Source organism: Spermophilus citellus (genome assembly GCF_964194105.1).
Source record: "Spermophilus citellus genome assembly, chromosome: 2".
Classification (NCBI taxonomy): Eukaryota; Metazoa; Chordata; class Mammalia; order Rodentia; family Sciuridae; genus Spermophilus; species Spermophilus citellus.
In genome coordinates, this window is record NC_138183.1 from 255,043,231 (window position 1) to 255,061,106 (window position 17,876).

Sequence of the window (17,876 nt, forward strand, 5' to 3'; positions counted from 1 at the left end):
CTAAGGCTTCACAATGCCACTGACCACACTGGCTCCTGAGAAGCCCGAACAGCATTACTGTCCAGTTACAAAGCTGGGGTCGTGACCAGTCTGCTGCCTCTGCCCAAGTGCAGAAGTTGTGCTGGCTTGAGATCTGTTGTACCCACGATACTGCACATCTTCAGAACTATTGAAATGTGTTTTCTCCAACTTGATAATCTGATTCTGAATAAGCATATTGTAAACGCAGTTCTGTATTGTATCACATAATATGACAAGATATGAAGAGAAGTCATTTTATTTGATTTAATAACTCCCAGGAATCCCTAGTAATTAGAGTAATATTACTGGCATGTGTGTGGCATTTTGTCTCTGAAAGGAAAAGAAGGCATGAATTGGGGTCTCGCTGTCAGGCTGACAGGACTGGGGCCTGCTGGGCCGCAGTGGCCTTTGAGATGGAAATGGCTGCTGCTTCTCAGGGCTCTGCCTGTACTCTCGGTTAGCCCCCCAGCAGCCTAGAAGTACTGCTCTCAGCCCCATTTTATAGGTGGGCCACTGAGACGCAGAGCAGTGAAGGGCCCCACCCAGCCATGTGTGAGGAGCGCCAGCGCAGGACTGCCTCGGCTGGGCACACAGGCCTCTTGGCCCACTGCTTGGGGAAGAGCTGGGGTGCGGAATTCTCCATCACCTGGGGCCAGTGAGAAACACTGGTCTTCTCTGCCTTGAGTCAGCTCTGTGAGCACAGGTTTCAGTGTGGTATCCATCAAGGTTGATGGGCCCCTTTTTCTGTAGCCGTTTTCAGTAAAGTTAAGTGAGACCACAGATCCTGGCAAGAAGCAGATGCTTGAGCGAATCCAACACACAGTGGAGGTGGCCACAGGGCCACTTGACCAGGCCGTGCTCGCCGGCCTCTCTGAAGAGGAGATCAACAGCCGTGCGGAGGTGAGCACTTCCGGGGTCCCTGCCAACTCCGTGCGTAAGATGCTCTGCAGGGGACCAGTCTGCGTTTTAGGGTCAGATGCCTGGGCCCATGACTGGTGGCCTTGCTCTTGGGTGGCTGAGTTGGTGCTCCCCATCCCATGCCCTCCAGCCCCATCTCCTAGGTGCTGAGCAGAGAGCCACTGGAGCAAGCCCGGGATCCATGTGAGTCCCACCCTGCTTCTCCTCGGACACTTGCTCCCACCATGCCCACTAGGAACACAGGAGTGGCCTTCTTTGAGGATCATCCCGTGGTGTCCAGTGTCCTTCCCAGGGCCAGGGTCCTGTGGGTGAGAACCTTTGGGACCGGGCCTTGGCACTGGGCCGGTCTGCTGCTGCTGGGAAGACCCCCTTCAGACAGGAGTGAGGGCAGTGGACACACAGGGTGCCCACTTTGCTCCTGTCCCTCCCTTCTCGCTGCCAGCGCCCTCTGCTGGCCGCCCATAGCTCTGGGAATGAGAAACAAGCTGGGCCTGGCCAGGGCGGGCAGCAGTACCAGAGAGGCTCTGGCAAGAGTCCACCCTGGCTCCAGACCCTCAATACCGTCTCCTGTGCCCCTGCCTCAGAGACCTGTGGCCTGAAGTCCGAGTCGGCCATTCTCCCCCAGTTTTCTCTGAGGTGGACCCACATGGTCACTTTCACGCCTCCAGTGCTGCTGGGCTGAGCTGCTGGCCCAGGCTCTGAGGCCTGTGCTCAGGTTTCCTTGTTACCAATAACGCTACCACAGAGCCTTTTTTTTTTACTTCTTTCCAGTTATGCATGACAGTAGGGTATGTTTTGACATAGATATATACGTGGAGTGAGACTTCCCATTCGTGTGTGGTGTGTGATGTGGAGTTTCACTGCTCGTGAGTTCATGCAAGAACATAGAAAAGTGATGTTGGGTTCATTCTGCTGCCTTTCCTGGTCCCAGCCCTTCCCCTTCATTCCCCTTTGTCCGGTTCAGTGAACTTCTATCCCCCCCACCACCACTTACTGTGAGTTAGCATCCGCATATCAGAGAGGACATTAGGCCTTTGGGGTTTTTTGGGATTGGCTTATTTCACTTAGCATGATGTCTCCAGTTCCACCCGTTTACTGGCAAATGCCATCAGTTCATTCTTCCTTACAGTTGAGTAGTATTCCATTATGTGGGGTTTTTTACCCATTCATCTGTTGAAGGGCACCTAGGTTGGTTCCATAGCTTAGCTATTGTGAATTGAGCTGCTATAAGCATTTGTTTGGCTGCATGACTATAATATGCTGATTTAAATCCTTTGGGTATAAGCCAAGGAGAGGGGTAGCTGAGTCAAAAGGTGATCCATTCCAAGTTTTCTGAGGACTCTCCATACAGCTTTCCAGTTTGCCATCCCACTAGCAATGAATCAGGTGCCTTTCCCCCACACCTGCCAACATTTACTGTTACTTGTGTTCTTGATAATCGCTGTTCTGACTGAGATGAGATGGAATCTCTGTAGTTTTAATTGGCATTTCTCTAATTCCTAGACATGTTGAACATTTTTTCATATATTTGTTGACCAATCGTATTTCTTCTGTGAAGTGCCTGTTTAGTTCCTTTGCCCATTTATCAGTTGGGGTATTTTTTTTTTCTGGTGTTAGGTTTTTTGAGTTCTTTATATATCCTAGAGATTAATGTTGTATCCGAGATCCAGGTGGCAAAGATTGTCTCCCGTTCTGTAGACTGTCTCTTCCTGTTCTGTAGACTGTCTCTTCCTGTTATTGATGGTTTTCTTTGCTGTGAAGAAGCTTTTTAGTTTTATGCCATCCCATTTATTCTTTTTTTAAAGAAATATTTTTATAGTAGATGGACACAATACCTTTATTTAATTTTTATGTGGTGTTGTGGATCGAACTCAGTGCCTCTCACGTGCTAGGCAAGCGCTCTGCCAACTGAGCTATAACCCCAGCCTCATTTATTGAGTCTTGATTTTACTTCTTGCCCTTTAGGAGTCTCACTGAGGAATTTGGTTCCTAAACTGACATGATGGAGATTTGGGCCTACTTTTTCTTCTGGTAGGCGCAGAATGTCGGATGTGATGCCTAGGTCCTTGATCCACTTTGAGTTGAGTTTGTGCAGGGTGAGATAGAGGAGTCTAATTTCATTTTGCTCCATATGGATTTCCAGTTCTCCCAGCACCATTTGTTGAAGAGGCTTATCTTTTCTCCAACATACATATGTATGTATGTATATATATATTTTAAACAATGTCATTGTACTTTTTATACATTTATTTACTTTTATGTGGTGCTGAGGATTGAACCCAGTGCCTCATGCGTGTTAGGCAAGCGCTCTTCCTCTGAGCCACAGCCACAGCCCCAACATGTGTTCATGGCACCTTTGTCTAGGGGGTGGTGACGGTATCTAAGGATTGCCTTGGCTATTTTAGACCTCTTATTTTTCGAAATGAATTTTGTGACTGCTCTTTCTATTTCTATGAAGAACATCATCAGGACCTTAATAAGCATTGCATTAATCTGTATAGTGCTTTTGGTTTCATGACCATTTGACAATGTTAATTCTGCCTATCCAAGAACATGGGAGATCTTCTCACCTTCTAAGATCTTCTTCAATGTCTTTTTTAGTGTTCTGTAGTCTTCAGTGTAGAGGTCTTTCACCTCTTGTTAGATTGATTTCCAGATATTTTATTTTCTTTGAGGCTATTGTGAATGGGACAGTTTTCCTAAATTTCTCTTTCAGTTGATTTGTCACTGATGTATAGGGACACAATTGATTCATGGGTGTCAATTTTATATCCTGCTACTTTGATGGATTCGTTTGTGAGTCTAGAAGTTTTCTGGTGGAGTTTTTTTGAGTTTTCTAAATATAGAATCATGTCATCAGCAAATAGGGATAGTTTGAATTCTTTTCCTATTTGTATTCCTTTAATTTCTTTCTTCTATCTAATTACTCTGGCCAGAGTTTCCAGGACTATGTTGAGTAGAAGTGGTGAAAAAAAAAAAAATCCGTGTCTTGTTCCAGTTTTTAGAGGGAATGCTTTCAAATTTTCCCCATTTAGAATGATGCTGGGCTTGGGTTTAACGTATACAGCTTTTACAATGTTGAGGTGTGTTCCTATTATCCCTAGTTTTTCTAGTGTTTTGAACGTGAATGGATGCTGTATTTTCTCAAATGCTTTTTATGCATCTATTGAGAATACACACACACACACACACACACACACACATATATATATATATATATATATATATATATATAAAATCTTTAAATATATTGATGTGGTGAATTATGTTTATTGATTTGATTTCTTATGTTGAGCCAACCTTGCATCCCTGGGATGAACCACTTGATCACGGTGCACTATCTTTTTATTAAGAATTTTTGCATCTGTGTTCATCAGGGATATTGATTGGTCTTAAGTTTTCTTTCCTTGATGTGTCTTTGGGTGATACTACCTCCTAGAATGAGTTCGGAAGTGTTCCCTCTTTTTCTGTTTCATGGAATACTTTGAGGAGTATTGGTGTTTGTTCTTCTTTGAAGGTCTTGTAGAACTCGGCTGAGAATCCATCTGGTCCTGGGCTTTTCTTTGTTGGTAGGCTTTTGATGGCATCTTCAATTTCATTTCTTGAAGTTTATCTGTTTAAATTTTCTATGTCTAGAAATCTGTCAATGTCTTCAAGGTTTTCTATTTTGTTAAAGTATAAATTTTCAAAATAGTTTATGATTATAATTTGTATTTCAGTAGTGTCTGTTGTGATATTTCCTTTTTCATCACAAATTTTAGTAATTTGAGTTTTCTGTCTCTCTTTGTTAGCATGGCTAAGGGTTTATTAATTTCATTTTTTCAAAGAACCAACTTCTTGTTTCATCGGGGGTTTTTTGTTTGTTTTTTGTTTATTTCAATTTCATTGATTTCAGCTCTGATTTTAATCATTTTCTGTTTTCTGCTTTTGGTATTGATTTGTTTTTTTCCTAGAGCTTTGAGATGTAGTATTAGGTCATGTATTTTGTGACTTTCTATTTCTTTTAATGAATGAGCTCAATGCAGTGAACTTTTCTCTTAGTACTGCCTTCATAGTGTCCCAGAGATTTTGATATGTTGTATCAGTGTTCTCGTTTATCTCTAAGTTTTTTTTTTATTTCATCCTTGATTTCTTCTGCTATCCATTGGTTATTCAATAGCATATTATTTATTCTGAAGGTGTTAGAGTAGCTTCTATGATGTATTTTATTGTTGATTTTTATTTTCATACCATTATGATCTGATGAATACAAGGTATTATCTCTACTTTTCGTATTTTCTAAGAATTGCTTTGTGACCTAAGATATAGTCTGTTTTAGAGAAGGATCTGTGTGCTGAAGAAGAAAGCATATTTACTCATCGATGGATGAAATAATCTATATATGTCTGTTAAGTTTAAATCAGTAATTATATTTTTTAGTTCTGTAGTTTCTTTATTTAGTTTTTGTTTGAAGGATCTGTCCAGTAGTGAGAGTTAAAGTCACCCAATATTATTGTATTGTGATCTATTGGATTCTTGAAATTGAGAAAGGTTTGTTGATGTATGTAGATCCTCCATTGTTTGGGGCATAAATATTTCTGATTGTTGTATCTTGATGGTATAATTCCATTAAGCAGTATGAAATGTCCTTCTTTGTCCCTCCTCATTAACTTTGGCATAAAGCAGTTGTCCTACTAATAATGTAACGGCCTTTCCTGTCTGATCCTGGTTAGTGCACGGAGGTGCGGGGCATGCTTTCCTGCTGTGCACCACCACCTCCCCAGCCCAGAACTCTGTCCCACTCTGAAGGCTGCTTCTGCCCTCCCAGGCCTCGGCTCCCCTCCTCCTCTGAGGGTCTCTGTGCCCCGTGTAGGGGGAATTGGGCAGTGTTGTCAGGGCTTCGCCCGGCAGGGCGTCTCCTCTGTGTTGCCCTGTGTGTCTGAGTTCCTTCTTATGGCCGACAGCATTTCAGCGTGTGGCCACGTTCGGGTAGCCACTCGCCTGTTAGTGGACGTGGTCAGCTGACGTGGATGATCCTGCCATGAACACAGGTGGGCAGATACCTGTTTGAAACCCTCCTTTTGGTTCTGCTGTGCATATGGACAGTGGTGGAATTGCTGGCCCTGGGATGACTCTAGTGTCATGTCCCGGGACCCACCATAGTGTTTCCACTGCCCAGGGTGGGAGAGCCACAGGTGCCTGTGGCCTTGCCAGCGCTTGCGGTTCTGTCTGGTAATAGCCATGCCAGTGGGTGGGCAGTGGTCTCTTCTTGTGGTTTGATTTGCATTTCACTAATGACTGGTGACGCTGAGCATCTTTTCACGGGCCATGGGTTGGAGCGCCACATCCCTGAGAGGATGCTGGTTGTAGAACATGTGTCTGGGTGATTGTCAGGGCTCCCAGCCCTGCCCACACATTCTGGGTTCTCTGAAGGACTCAGGACTTGGTATCCAGTTGTCTTCTCGCCTGAGGTTCGTCACCATAACACAGCTAGGACCCCCAGCTGGGCAGAGGCAGGGAGGAGCCTGCAGGATCCCCATCAGCCTCTGGAGCTCTGGGAAGAGTGCACTTTCCTCCTCCAGGAAAGCCCAGCAGCACAGGGAGCTGTCCCTTCAGGGAAGCCCAGGAGAGACTCAGCACCCACGGGCCCTTGTCACAGGGATGGCCTCCACCCAGCTGCACCACAGTTCGATTCCCAGAGCAAAGCTGGGGTTCTGTCCCCATGAAACACAGTGTTGGTGCAGTAGCCATTGGGCCACTGCAGTGAGGCTGGGGACCCCTGCACTGGCTCTGGGTGCAGGCCCTGGGCCCCCTGTGGCAGCCCCCCTCAGGGCAGCAGCCCTGGCCTGCGGCCTGCTCCCTGCTGTCCGAAGCCTTTCTCCCCGTCCTGTGTGTCGGCGTGTCCCCATACTCCTTCCTTTGTCGGTCGAGTGAGTGCTGAGCGGGGACAGCGCTGGCTTGAGCACACCTCCTCAGCCTCCCTGGAGGCCAGCGTGGTTCCGGCCCGTGGCCCTCCCCGGCTGTGGTGTCTTCTGAGGGGTTGACACCTTCTCCTGTCCCTGGAGCGGCCCTTGTGGTTGGACTGCGTGGCTGGCACTTCCCCTCACTTGTGCCTTGGCGTCTACTTTCTGTCTGGGAGCCGAGCACCTGTTAAGTCCGCTCTTCTTTCTTCCACAGCACAGCTCTGGCCTAAGAAGTCTGTCCTACCGAGGGGAAGATGTTCTGTGTTTTCTTCCGGGGGCTTCGAGGTCTTGATGCCTGCACAGGGATGGGCCCTCCTCTGGCTGGGAAGCTCTCCTTTCCTGGGCACCTGCGGCCCCAGGGGTCTCTGTGGGGCTCTGGGCTCTGCCATCGGCCCTGCAGGGCTCCATGCGGGTGGTGGCTTCCTGCTGGGAGGCACTGTGGGGTGCGCCGGGCCCTGCCGGGGTCCTTGCCGCCGCCCGCTGCTCATGGCTCTGGCCTCCTTCCCACTGCCCCCTCCTTCCTTTTTCCTCAGGTTTATTCTGCTCCTTTTTGTCTCATTTTTCATCGGTTGAGCTCGGTTTGGTTTAAGAATGTAAGGCCACAGACTCTCCTCTGTGTGTCGTCTTTGCCTCACCCACAAATTTGACATCATTTACTTCTGAACAGTTTTAATTTCCCCTTTGCCCTTTTTAAAGCCCAGGGCTGATTGAGTACTTAGTTTTATAGTACTGGGATTGAACCCGGGGTGCTCGAGTCCGGGGTGCTCCATCACTGAGCCCATCCCCAGCCCTTTCTATTTTTTGAGACAGTCTGACTACCTTGCTGAGGCTGGCTTTGAACTACGATCTTCCTACCTCAGCCTCCTGAGCCACTGGGATCACAGGTGTGCGCCGGCGTGCCCCACCAGGCCCCTTGGTGCCCCACCAGGCCCCTTGGGGCCCCACCAGGCCCCTTGGGGCCCCGTGGTGCCCAGCTAAGCCCAGGACTTATTCAGAGTATATTTTTAATTTCCAGGTAGATGGTGTTCCCCCTTCCTGCTCTTGAGACACCTAGTTGCTGCCTGGCCTGGTGCTGAGCAGGAGGCCTCAGGTGCTAAGGGGCTCAGGTTCTCTACAGTGGCTGGTGGGACTCTGCGTGCTGCCCAGCCAGTCCTGCTGGTCACCGAGCTGTTTGCGTGTCTTCACCGACTCCTTTGCCAGCTCAGCCTGTTGATATGATGATTGCTGGAAGTTAGCAGGAGGTCCTCTGTCGGCAGTTGTCCCTCCCTGTTCTACCACTTATTTCTTAATGTCCTGTGGTTTTCTTTTCTCCTTATTTTTTTTGGGGGGGGGGTGCTGGGGATTGAACCCAGGGCCCTGTGCATGCGAGGCAGACACTCTACCACTGAGCTGCGTCACCAACCCGCGTCCTGTCTTCGTAGACCTGCTCTGGTTCACATTGAAACGGAGAGGCCGTCTTCCCGTGCCCTCGCACTCCCGTGCCCTCGCACTCCCGTGCCCCCCCACCAGCGCCAGCACCCAGGTGCCGCCTTTGTTAACACGGGTGAGCCTGTGTTCACATGTGGTTGTGTCAGGTCACTCTTGGTGGTGTGTGTTCTGTGGGTTTGGACGGATATGGGATCCATCCGCACAGTATCACAGGAGGGTGTCACCGCTCTGGAAACCTCTGGGCTCCGCCTGGCCTCCCTCCCTCCCTGATCTCCTGGCCACCACTGATGGTTTGGTGTCTCCCTGGTTCTGCCTTTCCCAGAGCGGGTTGTCCACTGTGTGCCTTCTCAGCCGGGCTTCCATTTGAGATAAAAAAAACTAAGCGTCTTTCCTGCTTTCCCTCTCTGTGCAGGACACTGCACCTCTGGTGGCCAAAATGTGTCTGTACCCCGCCGCCCTCCCCCACCACCCCCACAGTCTCCAGGGACACCAGCTGTTCACCTACAGTGAACTCAGTTTTGAGATGTCAGGTCCTGTGGGTTGAGGGCTGACCCCAGTTCAGATGCCAAGGTCGTAGGTTGTCACTGTGCTTCTGACCAAGCACCTGTGATCCAGGGTTTCCGTTGAGGGTTTCCTCCTCAGGGTCCGTGTGTCTGCTGGAGTGGCTCCCAGAGCTCTGGCAGCGTTCCACTCACGTTCAGTGGTTATTCATGAAGGAAATGGAAAGGACATACAGGAAGAGGTACCTGGGGAGACCTGTAGCAAGGAGCCTGGAGTGTCCAGGCCCTCTCCAGGCCCACTGCCTCCCAGCCCTCCACGTGCCAGTGACCAGGCCTCTCTGGACTTGCCTGGCATAGGCTGCTCAGCCTTCTCCCCTTCCTGGTGCTGGGAGTGGGGCTGAAACCCCAAGCCTCTCCTCACACGGTTGGTTCTCTTGGCACCAGCCGCATCCTGAGGTCATCCAGCAGCCACCAGGAGTCAGCAGGAGGAGCAGACCAGTGTCTCTTTTTGGACAACATCGTGGCTTCTTTCACTTGGTGCTGTGCATTGAGGTTTCCTGCGTGTCTCTGTGGCTCCATGGCTCGCCTCCCTCTGGCTCTGAAGGGCATCCCATATTCCACTGTCCAGAAGCCCTTCTCTGAAGGCCCTCTGGGCTGCTTCCCGTTTGCAGTCATGATTGATGAAAGCTGCAGGTTTTCACTGGGGCGTTTTTCAGCTCCTTCGGGTAAATGCCAGGGAGTGTGCTTTCTGGATCATGTGGCAGAAGCACGGCTAGTTGTGAAAGGAGGTGCCAAGCTGCCTTCCCAAGTGCCAGTCCACCTTGCAGCCCCGCCAGCACTGCCCGGCACCCCATGCCCTTGCCCAAATTTGATGGAGTCTGCGGTCCAAGACTCAGCTCTTGTTTTAATAGCAGTTCCTCATGACGGATGCTGTGTGCCTGCTGATTTGGAGCCATTTTTAGTGGCACTTTAAAACGATCCTGGTTCCCACTGTTCGCAGTCACTGTGCTGAACCTGTGAGGTGGTGGAGTTGTGGGCGGGCGGTGCCTTCCAGGTAGGCGGCTCTGTGGTGCGGACAGAGGCCAGGGCCCAACTCTGCAGAGGGAAGCTTTATGGCTCACCTTCAGGCTTCAGTCCCATATTGGCCCCGTGGCCTTGGGGTCTGGAAGGCAGCATGTCACCACGTGAGCATGTGGCAGTGGCAGCTGTTCAGCGCGTGGTATCCCAGAAGCAGAGAGCAAGGGCCAGGGCCCCAGGGTCTCCAGTAGTCACCAGTGACTTAATGTCCCTCTCCAGACCAGACCTCCTGAGGGCTCCACCGCAGGACACCAAACCTCGAACACAACCACACAGGCTCTTGGGGGGACGTCCGAGATGCAGACCACAGCTCCTCATGCCTGCGCCTCACCTTCACCCCTGGTCCTGGGAGGCTGGCAGAGGCTTTGCAGTTCCCTGTAGCTGTCTCCTTGGCTGTGAGTCAGGGGAGTTGCGTTTTCCTTCTGAGTCTTTTTGTGTCCCCTCCCCTGGTAACTATCCTCCCTTTGTCCTTTGAAGGCCAGCCATGGTGGCAGCTTCCTGAAGACCACCCTGGCTTCCCCTTGCCTGCTCCGTCACTTCCCCCTCCACCTTGTAGATAGTCCAGGGGTTGGAATCACTCCTGGTGCCTTTCCCAGCTCTATGTCACCAGCTCCCGGTGAATCCCAGGGTGGTTGGAGACCTACCCTGCAGGACTTCTTTTCAGTCTGTCAAGGTGGACTTTATGTTCCTGATGAGGTCTGTCTCTGGAATGTTCTGGAGAGCTGGGAGTGTGCTTCCTGCTGTGGGCGGTGGGGGCATCCCTAGCTGCCCTGTGTTCCCTGAGTTGCTGGGGTCCTCGAGCTCAGCCGGGTGGATCTGAAGTTTCCAGAGAGCAGCTGGCTCTCCAGCTGCGAGAGTGAGTCCTCTGCTGGCCCCTGCAGGCCTCAGCTCTTGCCCTGGTGTCTTGACATTGTTGCAGGTGGACAGTCTCCGCCCCTTGTGGCTGGGTAGTGCCCTCTCTGTAGAGCCTCTTAGTAGAGCCACTCTGGCTTTCTTTTGGTTAGTGATAGCCTGGCACATCTCTCCCCGCCCATTCACCTTTAATCGTGCATTTTTTAAAACTTTCTTTTCTTTTCTTTTTTTTATTGTGGTGCTGAGGGTCAAACCCTGCGCTTCACATGTGCTAGGCAAGTGCTCTACCACTCAGCCCCAGCCCCAGCCCCAGCCCCAGCCCCAGCCTCAGCCCTAATCTTGCATTTTTATATTTAAACTGGTTTCTGGTTGACAGCATGTGACTGGGTGCTGACTTTTGGTTCTGGTTCTTGTGGTTTGGAGTGCTGGGATTGAACTCAGGGGACTGTTTTTGGGTCTACTTGGAACAGGGGCTCACTTGATGCTTTGACTATATCCCTTGTGGCTTTGAAACACAGATTCTTTTTCTTTTTCCCAATCTTTTTTTCCTTAAACTTCTCCCTGATCTTCTTTTCCCTGACCTTCTCCTTTCTGATCTCATTTTTTCTGGGTCACCTCTATAAAAACCCTCTGTTCCTGTGGATGGGCAGAATCACAGCCTTTGGGACATGAGTCCCCTGAATTTCTCCTATGCTAACTAAGGTCCTTTTCCTCAGGACCGTGTCTTGGTTAATGAATTGGTGTCAAAGACAAGGACCAAGCTTTTGGTGACACACTCTGACATCTCTTGTCTATTACCTGGCACATTTATACAGTTGGCGTTCAAGGCTAGGGGACAGCTCACTGGAAGAGCACTTGCCTGCCTAGCCACATGCAAGGCCGTGGGTTCATGCCAGCATCCAAATGAATAGGTGTCTGTGTGTGTGTGTGCACAATAGATCGCGAGAGAGAGTGTGTGTGTGATGTAAATGATGGGCACCGTTGGCATTCAGAGATGGCTGACACAGAGGGACATTAATATCTACCATGTTTGTTACTGGTTTTTATTTTTTTCTCTTGTTCTTTGTTCCTGTTCTGTCTTCTACTCTTTCTCAGCCTTTACAGTTTGCTGTTGTTATTTGGGGCACTGGGGATTGAACTCAGGGGCACTCGACCACTGAGCCACATCCCCAGCCCTGCTTTTTATTTATTTAGAGACAGGGTCTCACTGAGTTGTTAGGGCCTTGCTTTTGCTGAGGCTGGCTTTGAACTCATGATCCTCCTGCCTCAGCCTCCCAAGCCACCAGGATTACAGGCATGCGCCACTGCACCTGGCCCTTTTGCATTTTTTTTTTAACATTTATTTCTTAGAAATAGTTGGACACGATACCTTTATTTTATTTATTTACTTTTTTGTGGTGCTGAGGATCGAACCCAGGGCCTTTCACGTGCTAGGTGATCGCTCTGCTGCTGAGCCACACCCCCAGCCCCCTTTTGCAGTTTTGTTGAACGCTCTCTGTGATTCTGTTTTCTTTCCCTTAACATACCCAGCTTGGTTTTCTCTGGTTCAGCTGGTGCCCTGGAGTCCGCCTCGGCCTGACCCCGCCGAGCTGGCGGGCAGCAGTGGCTGCTCTTTGTGTTCCCTCACACATAAGCAGGAACAGTCGTGTCAGTTGGAACAGAGGGTCTGTTAGATTCAGGAGGGAGGAAGAGTGCCATTGGGGTCTTTTGTTTGTTGCCTGTTTCCAATTGTGGCCCAGGGACCAGCCTCAGGTGGGGCACGTGGAGCAGGCTCTGCCTCTGCACCAGGCCCTGGAGAATGACAGTCTTTGTTTGACCTCCACTTCCTCTTGCTTCCATGTGCTTCCTCTTCATGGAGATCCAGATTTCTGACCTTCACCATTTGCTTCTCTCTGAAAAGCTTTTCGGCATTCCCTGGAAGGCAGGCGCTGGCCGCAGACGCCTGGGCTCTTCTGTTTGACGAGGAAGCCTCCACTTGGAGGGTGGCTTGGCATGTGCAGGCTCCTGGTGGAGGCTCCTGTCAGCACCCCTCTTCCCCCAGCTGCTTGCAGGACTTTCCTTTTTGACAGTGGCTGCCCGAGTGTAGTGCCTTCCGGTGCCCTGGGCCGTGGTCTGGAGTCTGACAATGACTGGGGACACACTCAGGCACTGCCTCTGTCCCTCTCCCCTCCTCCTGTTACTGAAAGCTCCTTGTCCCCCAGGTCAATCCAATCACTAGGACACCGTTTTGAGAAAAAGGAAAAAGAAGTTGCATTGCTGAGCAAGCAAAGGAGGAGACAGGGACTCCCGTCCCGGAGGCTGCGAATCTGCCCGTGGGGAGAGCAGGGGGCTTTAAAGAGGCGACTCAGGGCAGCGCCCCACCTTCTCTGTCAGGGCTGTAACTCGCCTGTTCGTCTGGGGGACAGTCTGAGGTCTTCTGGGGCCTTCCCCAGGCTGAATCGCTCGGCTCCTGTGGTGGGGGTTCAAGGACTCTGCCTGGGATGGACAGAAAGGTGACCTGCTTCCCTGAGGTTAGGGAGGACGGGCAGCAGGGCTCGTCCGCAGCGTGGGGGGAGCGCTGTGACCGCCATTGCACCCCTCTGGGGTCCCACAGTCCTTGATGCTCTGTTCTCTCCAGGCTTCACTCATTCTGCTTTTCATTTCTGGAACTTTCTGCCATCAGATCCTCAGTGCAAGAGTGTTCTCCACTGTCTGCTCAGTGGTGAGCCACCAAGCACTGTCTTGTGTACCTCGGCTGGAACCCAGGGTGCTCCACCGCCGAGCCACATCCCAGCCATTTTTGTTTTGTCTCGAGATAAGGTCTCACCAGGTGGCCCCTCCTGGCCTTAACGTCCATCCTCCTGCCTCAGCTTCCCAGTAGCTGGAATACAGGTGTGCGCCACCGCAGCCACTCATTTCCTCTCTAGCGTTTTTGTTGTTCTTTCTTAGAACTTCCATCTCTCTGCTCTCCTTATCTATCTGTGAGAAACACACCTGCCCAGACCCAAGGATCGACTGGGAGACACGAGGTGCAGGGGAAGCGAGACTTCAGGCTGGTCTTGTAGGATCTGGCATCTGGGCAGCAGGCGCACTCAGAGGTTACAGAGAGTATGCTGTGCCCTACTCTGTTCCCCAGTTCCCCATTGGCCGAGAGCTATGCGGTACACAGTCTTCTGGGATGTCACCTAGGTTTTACTGTCTCCTATTGGTTTATTTTTTAAAAATGCATAACAAAAGAATTTCTGTCTCTGTTGGCCAGGCCAGCTCCGTCCCTGCTTCTTGTGTGTCAAGGGCTGCTCAGGTGCATGGACTCTGAACCCGCCACACTGCGGCTGTGGTGCTGCTCTGAGCGGCGCCCGTGCCTTTCCCCTCGAGGCTGTGCGTACATCCCCAGGAGTTTCACATTGAAGGCTGAATTCTGTGTCCTCAAAGTGGACTGCTAGACTCTGTCTCCCAGGTCTGCTCTTGCTCACTGCCTACCTGTCCACAGGGAGGCCCTCACATATTGACTGGCTGTCACAGCTTCTGTCTGATCATCCAGCATCCCTGCCACATCCGCTTCGGATGCTGGCTTGGTCTCTACAAAACACGCTTTGGCCTTTCAGTAGGCCTTGCTCTTGTGTGTCCAGCCGTGGAGAGGAGCTGCTGTGAACAGCCTTCGGAGGAGTGGCCAGCGGAGGGGTCAGGGCTCTGTTCAGGGAGGCTGTGCCTTGCACTGCAGACCTCATGTGCACCTCCATTTTCCCCTGCTGTTGAAGCAGGGGGGTTGGAGCTAGCCTGAGCTGGGGACTTCCCTCCTCTGGGCAGGTTCCACTCTGGTTAAATAGTCCTCTGAAGGGCAGTGTCTTGGGCTGTGCTGTGTTGCTGTAACAGAACACCAGACGCTGGGTAACTTAGAATGAAGAGTAAGCCATTTCCTACGGTCAGGGGCTCTGGAGCTGGCAGGTTCTCTTACTGCGTCTTTCCCTGGGGAAAAGTGGGAGGGTAGGGGATGTTGGAGACACACAGGTCAGACTCTGCCTCCAGTCCTTTTCTAGTCCATGCTGACCCACTCTTGAGAGTGGGGCCCTGTGACCTAAGCCCTCCCAGTAGGCCCCCCTCCCAGCACTGCTGCGTTTGGGGAACACATTCCGACCAGAGCAGGCAGCTAAGAATAGAGCACTGGCGGATCTCAGGGCTCCCTTCCTGCCCTCCGCCCAGAGGAGGGCTTTGTCCATGTCCTCCGTGAGAACTTGGCCAAGTTCCTGGAGGTGAAACTTAGAACAGCGTAGGGGTCCCCGTGACTGGGTCCCCTTGGGGCTGTTGACTATCGGCTATCCACCTGGCCTCCAGGACTCGCCAGTCACGGCGCTGGCTCTCAGCCCTGCCCTGGTGAGCCGGGCCTCCTGTCCACTCCCAGGCCGCAGCTTCTTGCCTACTGTTAGGATGGAGGGGCACCTCCCAGGCTCCTGCCTGTGGGACTGGAAGCCGGGAGTCTCCATCTCGTCCTCATTTGTGTATTTTGAGGCTGTTCAATTAGAGTTCCCAAGCTTAACATGATTATTGGGGGGACATTAAATCTGTTGTTGGGTTGTGAACCACTTCATCCCTCGAAGACCCACGACTGGATGGCTGGCCTTAGGTGGGGGCCCGGCAAGCCCCTGCCTTGCTGACCCCAGGCTGCCTTTCCCAGGGGTGTGCTGCTGAGGCCCCCTCCGTCCTTCTCCCTCACCTGAGTGGCCTGTGCCGCAGGAGAGTCATCACCAGTAGGTGGCTGGAGAGCCTGGTGTAGGTCCGGCCTTGGGCTGGGTCTGCGCGGGGCTTGTCCGAGGCCCCAGCCCAGGCTTCTGTCCCAGTTTGGCCTCCTTTGGCCTTTGTGCGACTCCCTCCGGCACTGGCCTGGCGTCTCCATGCCCCTGTTGAGCGCTGCACTTTGGGATGGTTCTGTGGGTGTGTGACTGAGCGAGGACTCAAGTGGCCACTCTGCCCCTTCTTCTGCAGCCCTGGATCTCAGAACCCTGCCGCGTCGCTCACTCCGAGCTCACACGACGCTGCTGCCACCTGGGGGTGGGTTCTCTGTGCTCTTGCACCTCGTCCCTTCCCGTGCTCTGGACCCCTCTTCCTGAGCACCTGTGGCCAGCTCACCTGGGCCGGTCAGATGCAGGTTCCTGAGCGCTGACCGCACAGCCTGGCTTCTTCAGACCACCACCGAGGCGCGTCCTGTTGCGCTGGCTCCTGTGCCTGGCAGTCTTCATGTCACCTTCCCTCCCTTCTGTCTGGCTCCTTAGGAAGAAACCGCCTTTCTGCCCTGTTTCCCTGAGGTCCTGTGAGAGGCCGCCAGGCCCTCGTCCTGTCAGCCTCAGCTTCCCGTCGGCGACTGCTGCGTCTCTTCTGCTCGCTGCCCTCCCTCTCTGGGACACCGCAGGTGTGAGGCCCAGCTCTCAGCCACCCCTCCTCCTGGTCTTCCCTCTCTCCTTCTGGTTTCTGTTCCTTTCAGTGACTCCTTCAGTTCTCTCCTCCTATTCACCGATTCCCTCTTCAGCTACCTCACCCGAACTGTTGACACTCAACCGTTAATAGACTTCATCTCCAAAAATATGGTTTATTTCTCCTTTTGAAAGTCCCTGGGCCATTCGGTGGCCTCTTTCGGCCTGCTGTTTCTCATCACCTTGTGACCGTGTCTCTCTGAACATCCGACACTTGCTCTTTTCACTGTGGGTCTGGTGACACGGGCGTCTGAAGGCTGCTGTGTCTCTGATGGCTTTCCTCGCGATTGCTTGCCCTTGGGCATGTAGTGACCTTGACTAGGACTTTATTTTTGCCTGGTCTTGGTCCGGTAGTTCTAGGAACAGAATACAGGTGCCTCCCTGAGTGCCGGGGCTCATCTCCTCAAGGTCACCCCTGGGGTTCCTGTCCTGCACTGAAGGCAGGCCTGGGTCTCTGCCTCTGGGTGCACACCTGCCTTTGCCACCTGTGCACCCCTGGTGCCTGCTGGGCTGGGGAGGCACACGGGCACCTGCCGGTTGGCCTCTTGCAAGGTTGCTAGCCAGGAGCTGTTGGCAGGCAGTGCCTGGGGGCGTGGCCCTTGTGCTGCCCTGCGCCCCTTCCTCCTGGTGTGCTGGGCACCATCCCCCCGTTCTTGCTCCAGCCAGGTCACCCCTCTGCATTCCTCTCCGCCCTACGTCTTTGCCTCCACTTCCACCGACGGCCGCCTGCCGTGAGGCCCTGGCCGCCCCTGCTCAGCTCAGCCTGCTACAAAGCTGGACTCCTCCAGGGCCGCCAAGGATAGAGGGTCTCCCTCCTGAGTGCAGGGGACCTGTGGGTGTGGTTGGGCCATGGGGCACAGCCATGGTGCGCCGTCCCTCGGCAGCTGGTTGCGTGAGCTCTGCTGTCTCCCCAGGAGGTGATGACTCGTGGGTCCCAGCTGGGTGCTATGGGCACTGCGTGGCTCCCACCACCATGCTGGATGGGCCTGGTGAGACCTGGCACAAGCATGGGTGTTCTGTCCCTGTAGACGTTGCTGGAAGAGGCAAAGGACTTGCTTTCTGACTGGCTGGACTCCACGTGTGGCAGCGAGGTAGACGACAACTCCATCTTCTCTCAACTGCCCAAGTTCTGGGAAGGGGAGTTCCACAGAGACATGGAAGCGCTGAACGTGAGTGTCTGCTCCTCACTCGGCCTTGGCCCTGGCTTCCAGTTCCCTGTTTTGGTAAAGCCAGAAGGCCCGTGTGACCCGCAGTGTCCTCAACTTTGCAGGCCCAGCTGTGAAATCTTCCTTGGGGGCACGAGTGGCTTGTTCGTTTTTGTTTTCATGGATTTTTTTTTTTTAATATATCGTAGTCGGACAAATATCTTTATTTAATTTATTTATTTCTAGGGGGTGCTGAGGATTGAATCTAGGGCCTCGAAAGTGCTAGGCAAGTGCTCTGCTGCTGAGCCACGGCCCTAGCCCTTGTTTTTGGTTTTTAACCAGAATTTTCACCTTTATTGTCCCCTGGCCCAGAAAATAAGTCAGGAACTCTTATGAAGGTTGGAAGGGTCCTGTAAGGCCAGGCAGGTCCTGTTGTGGTCGTCCCTGCTTCTGGGCCTCTGGTGAGGAAGAAGGGCCGTGGGCACAGGGGCATCCGGCCCGCAGGCCCAGGCAGGGAGAAGCAGGCCGCGCTGTCTACGGCCTCTCTTG

At 52.3% G+C, this 17,876-nt stretch overlaps 1 protein-coding gene across 3 annotated transcripts in view; it reads left to right on the forward strand.

Moving 5' to 3' along the window:
- Positions 1–17,876, forward strand: part of CARS1 (cysteinyl-tRNA synthetase 1) — a 53,722-nt gene that overhangs the window by 16,072 nt on the left and 19,774 nt on the right. For all 3 annotated transcript variants that reach the window (XR_014020394.1, XM_081279048.1, XM_081279049.1), the window contains 2 exons: positions 772–921; positions 17,211–17,351. Coding sequence is in view for 2 of the 3 variants with exons in the window: in XM_081279048.1 (XP_081135174.1) it covers positions 772–921; positions 17,211–17,351 (291 nt within the window). In the remaining variant the exon portion in view is untranslated. The remainder of the gene's footprint in view (positions 1–771; positions 922–17,210; positions 17,352–17,876) is intronic.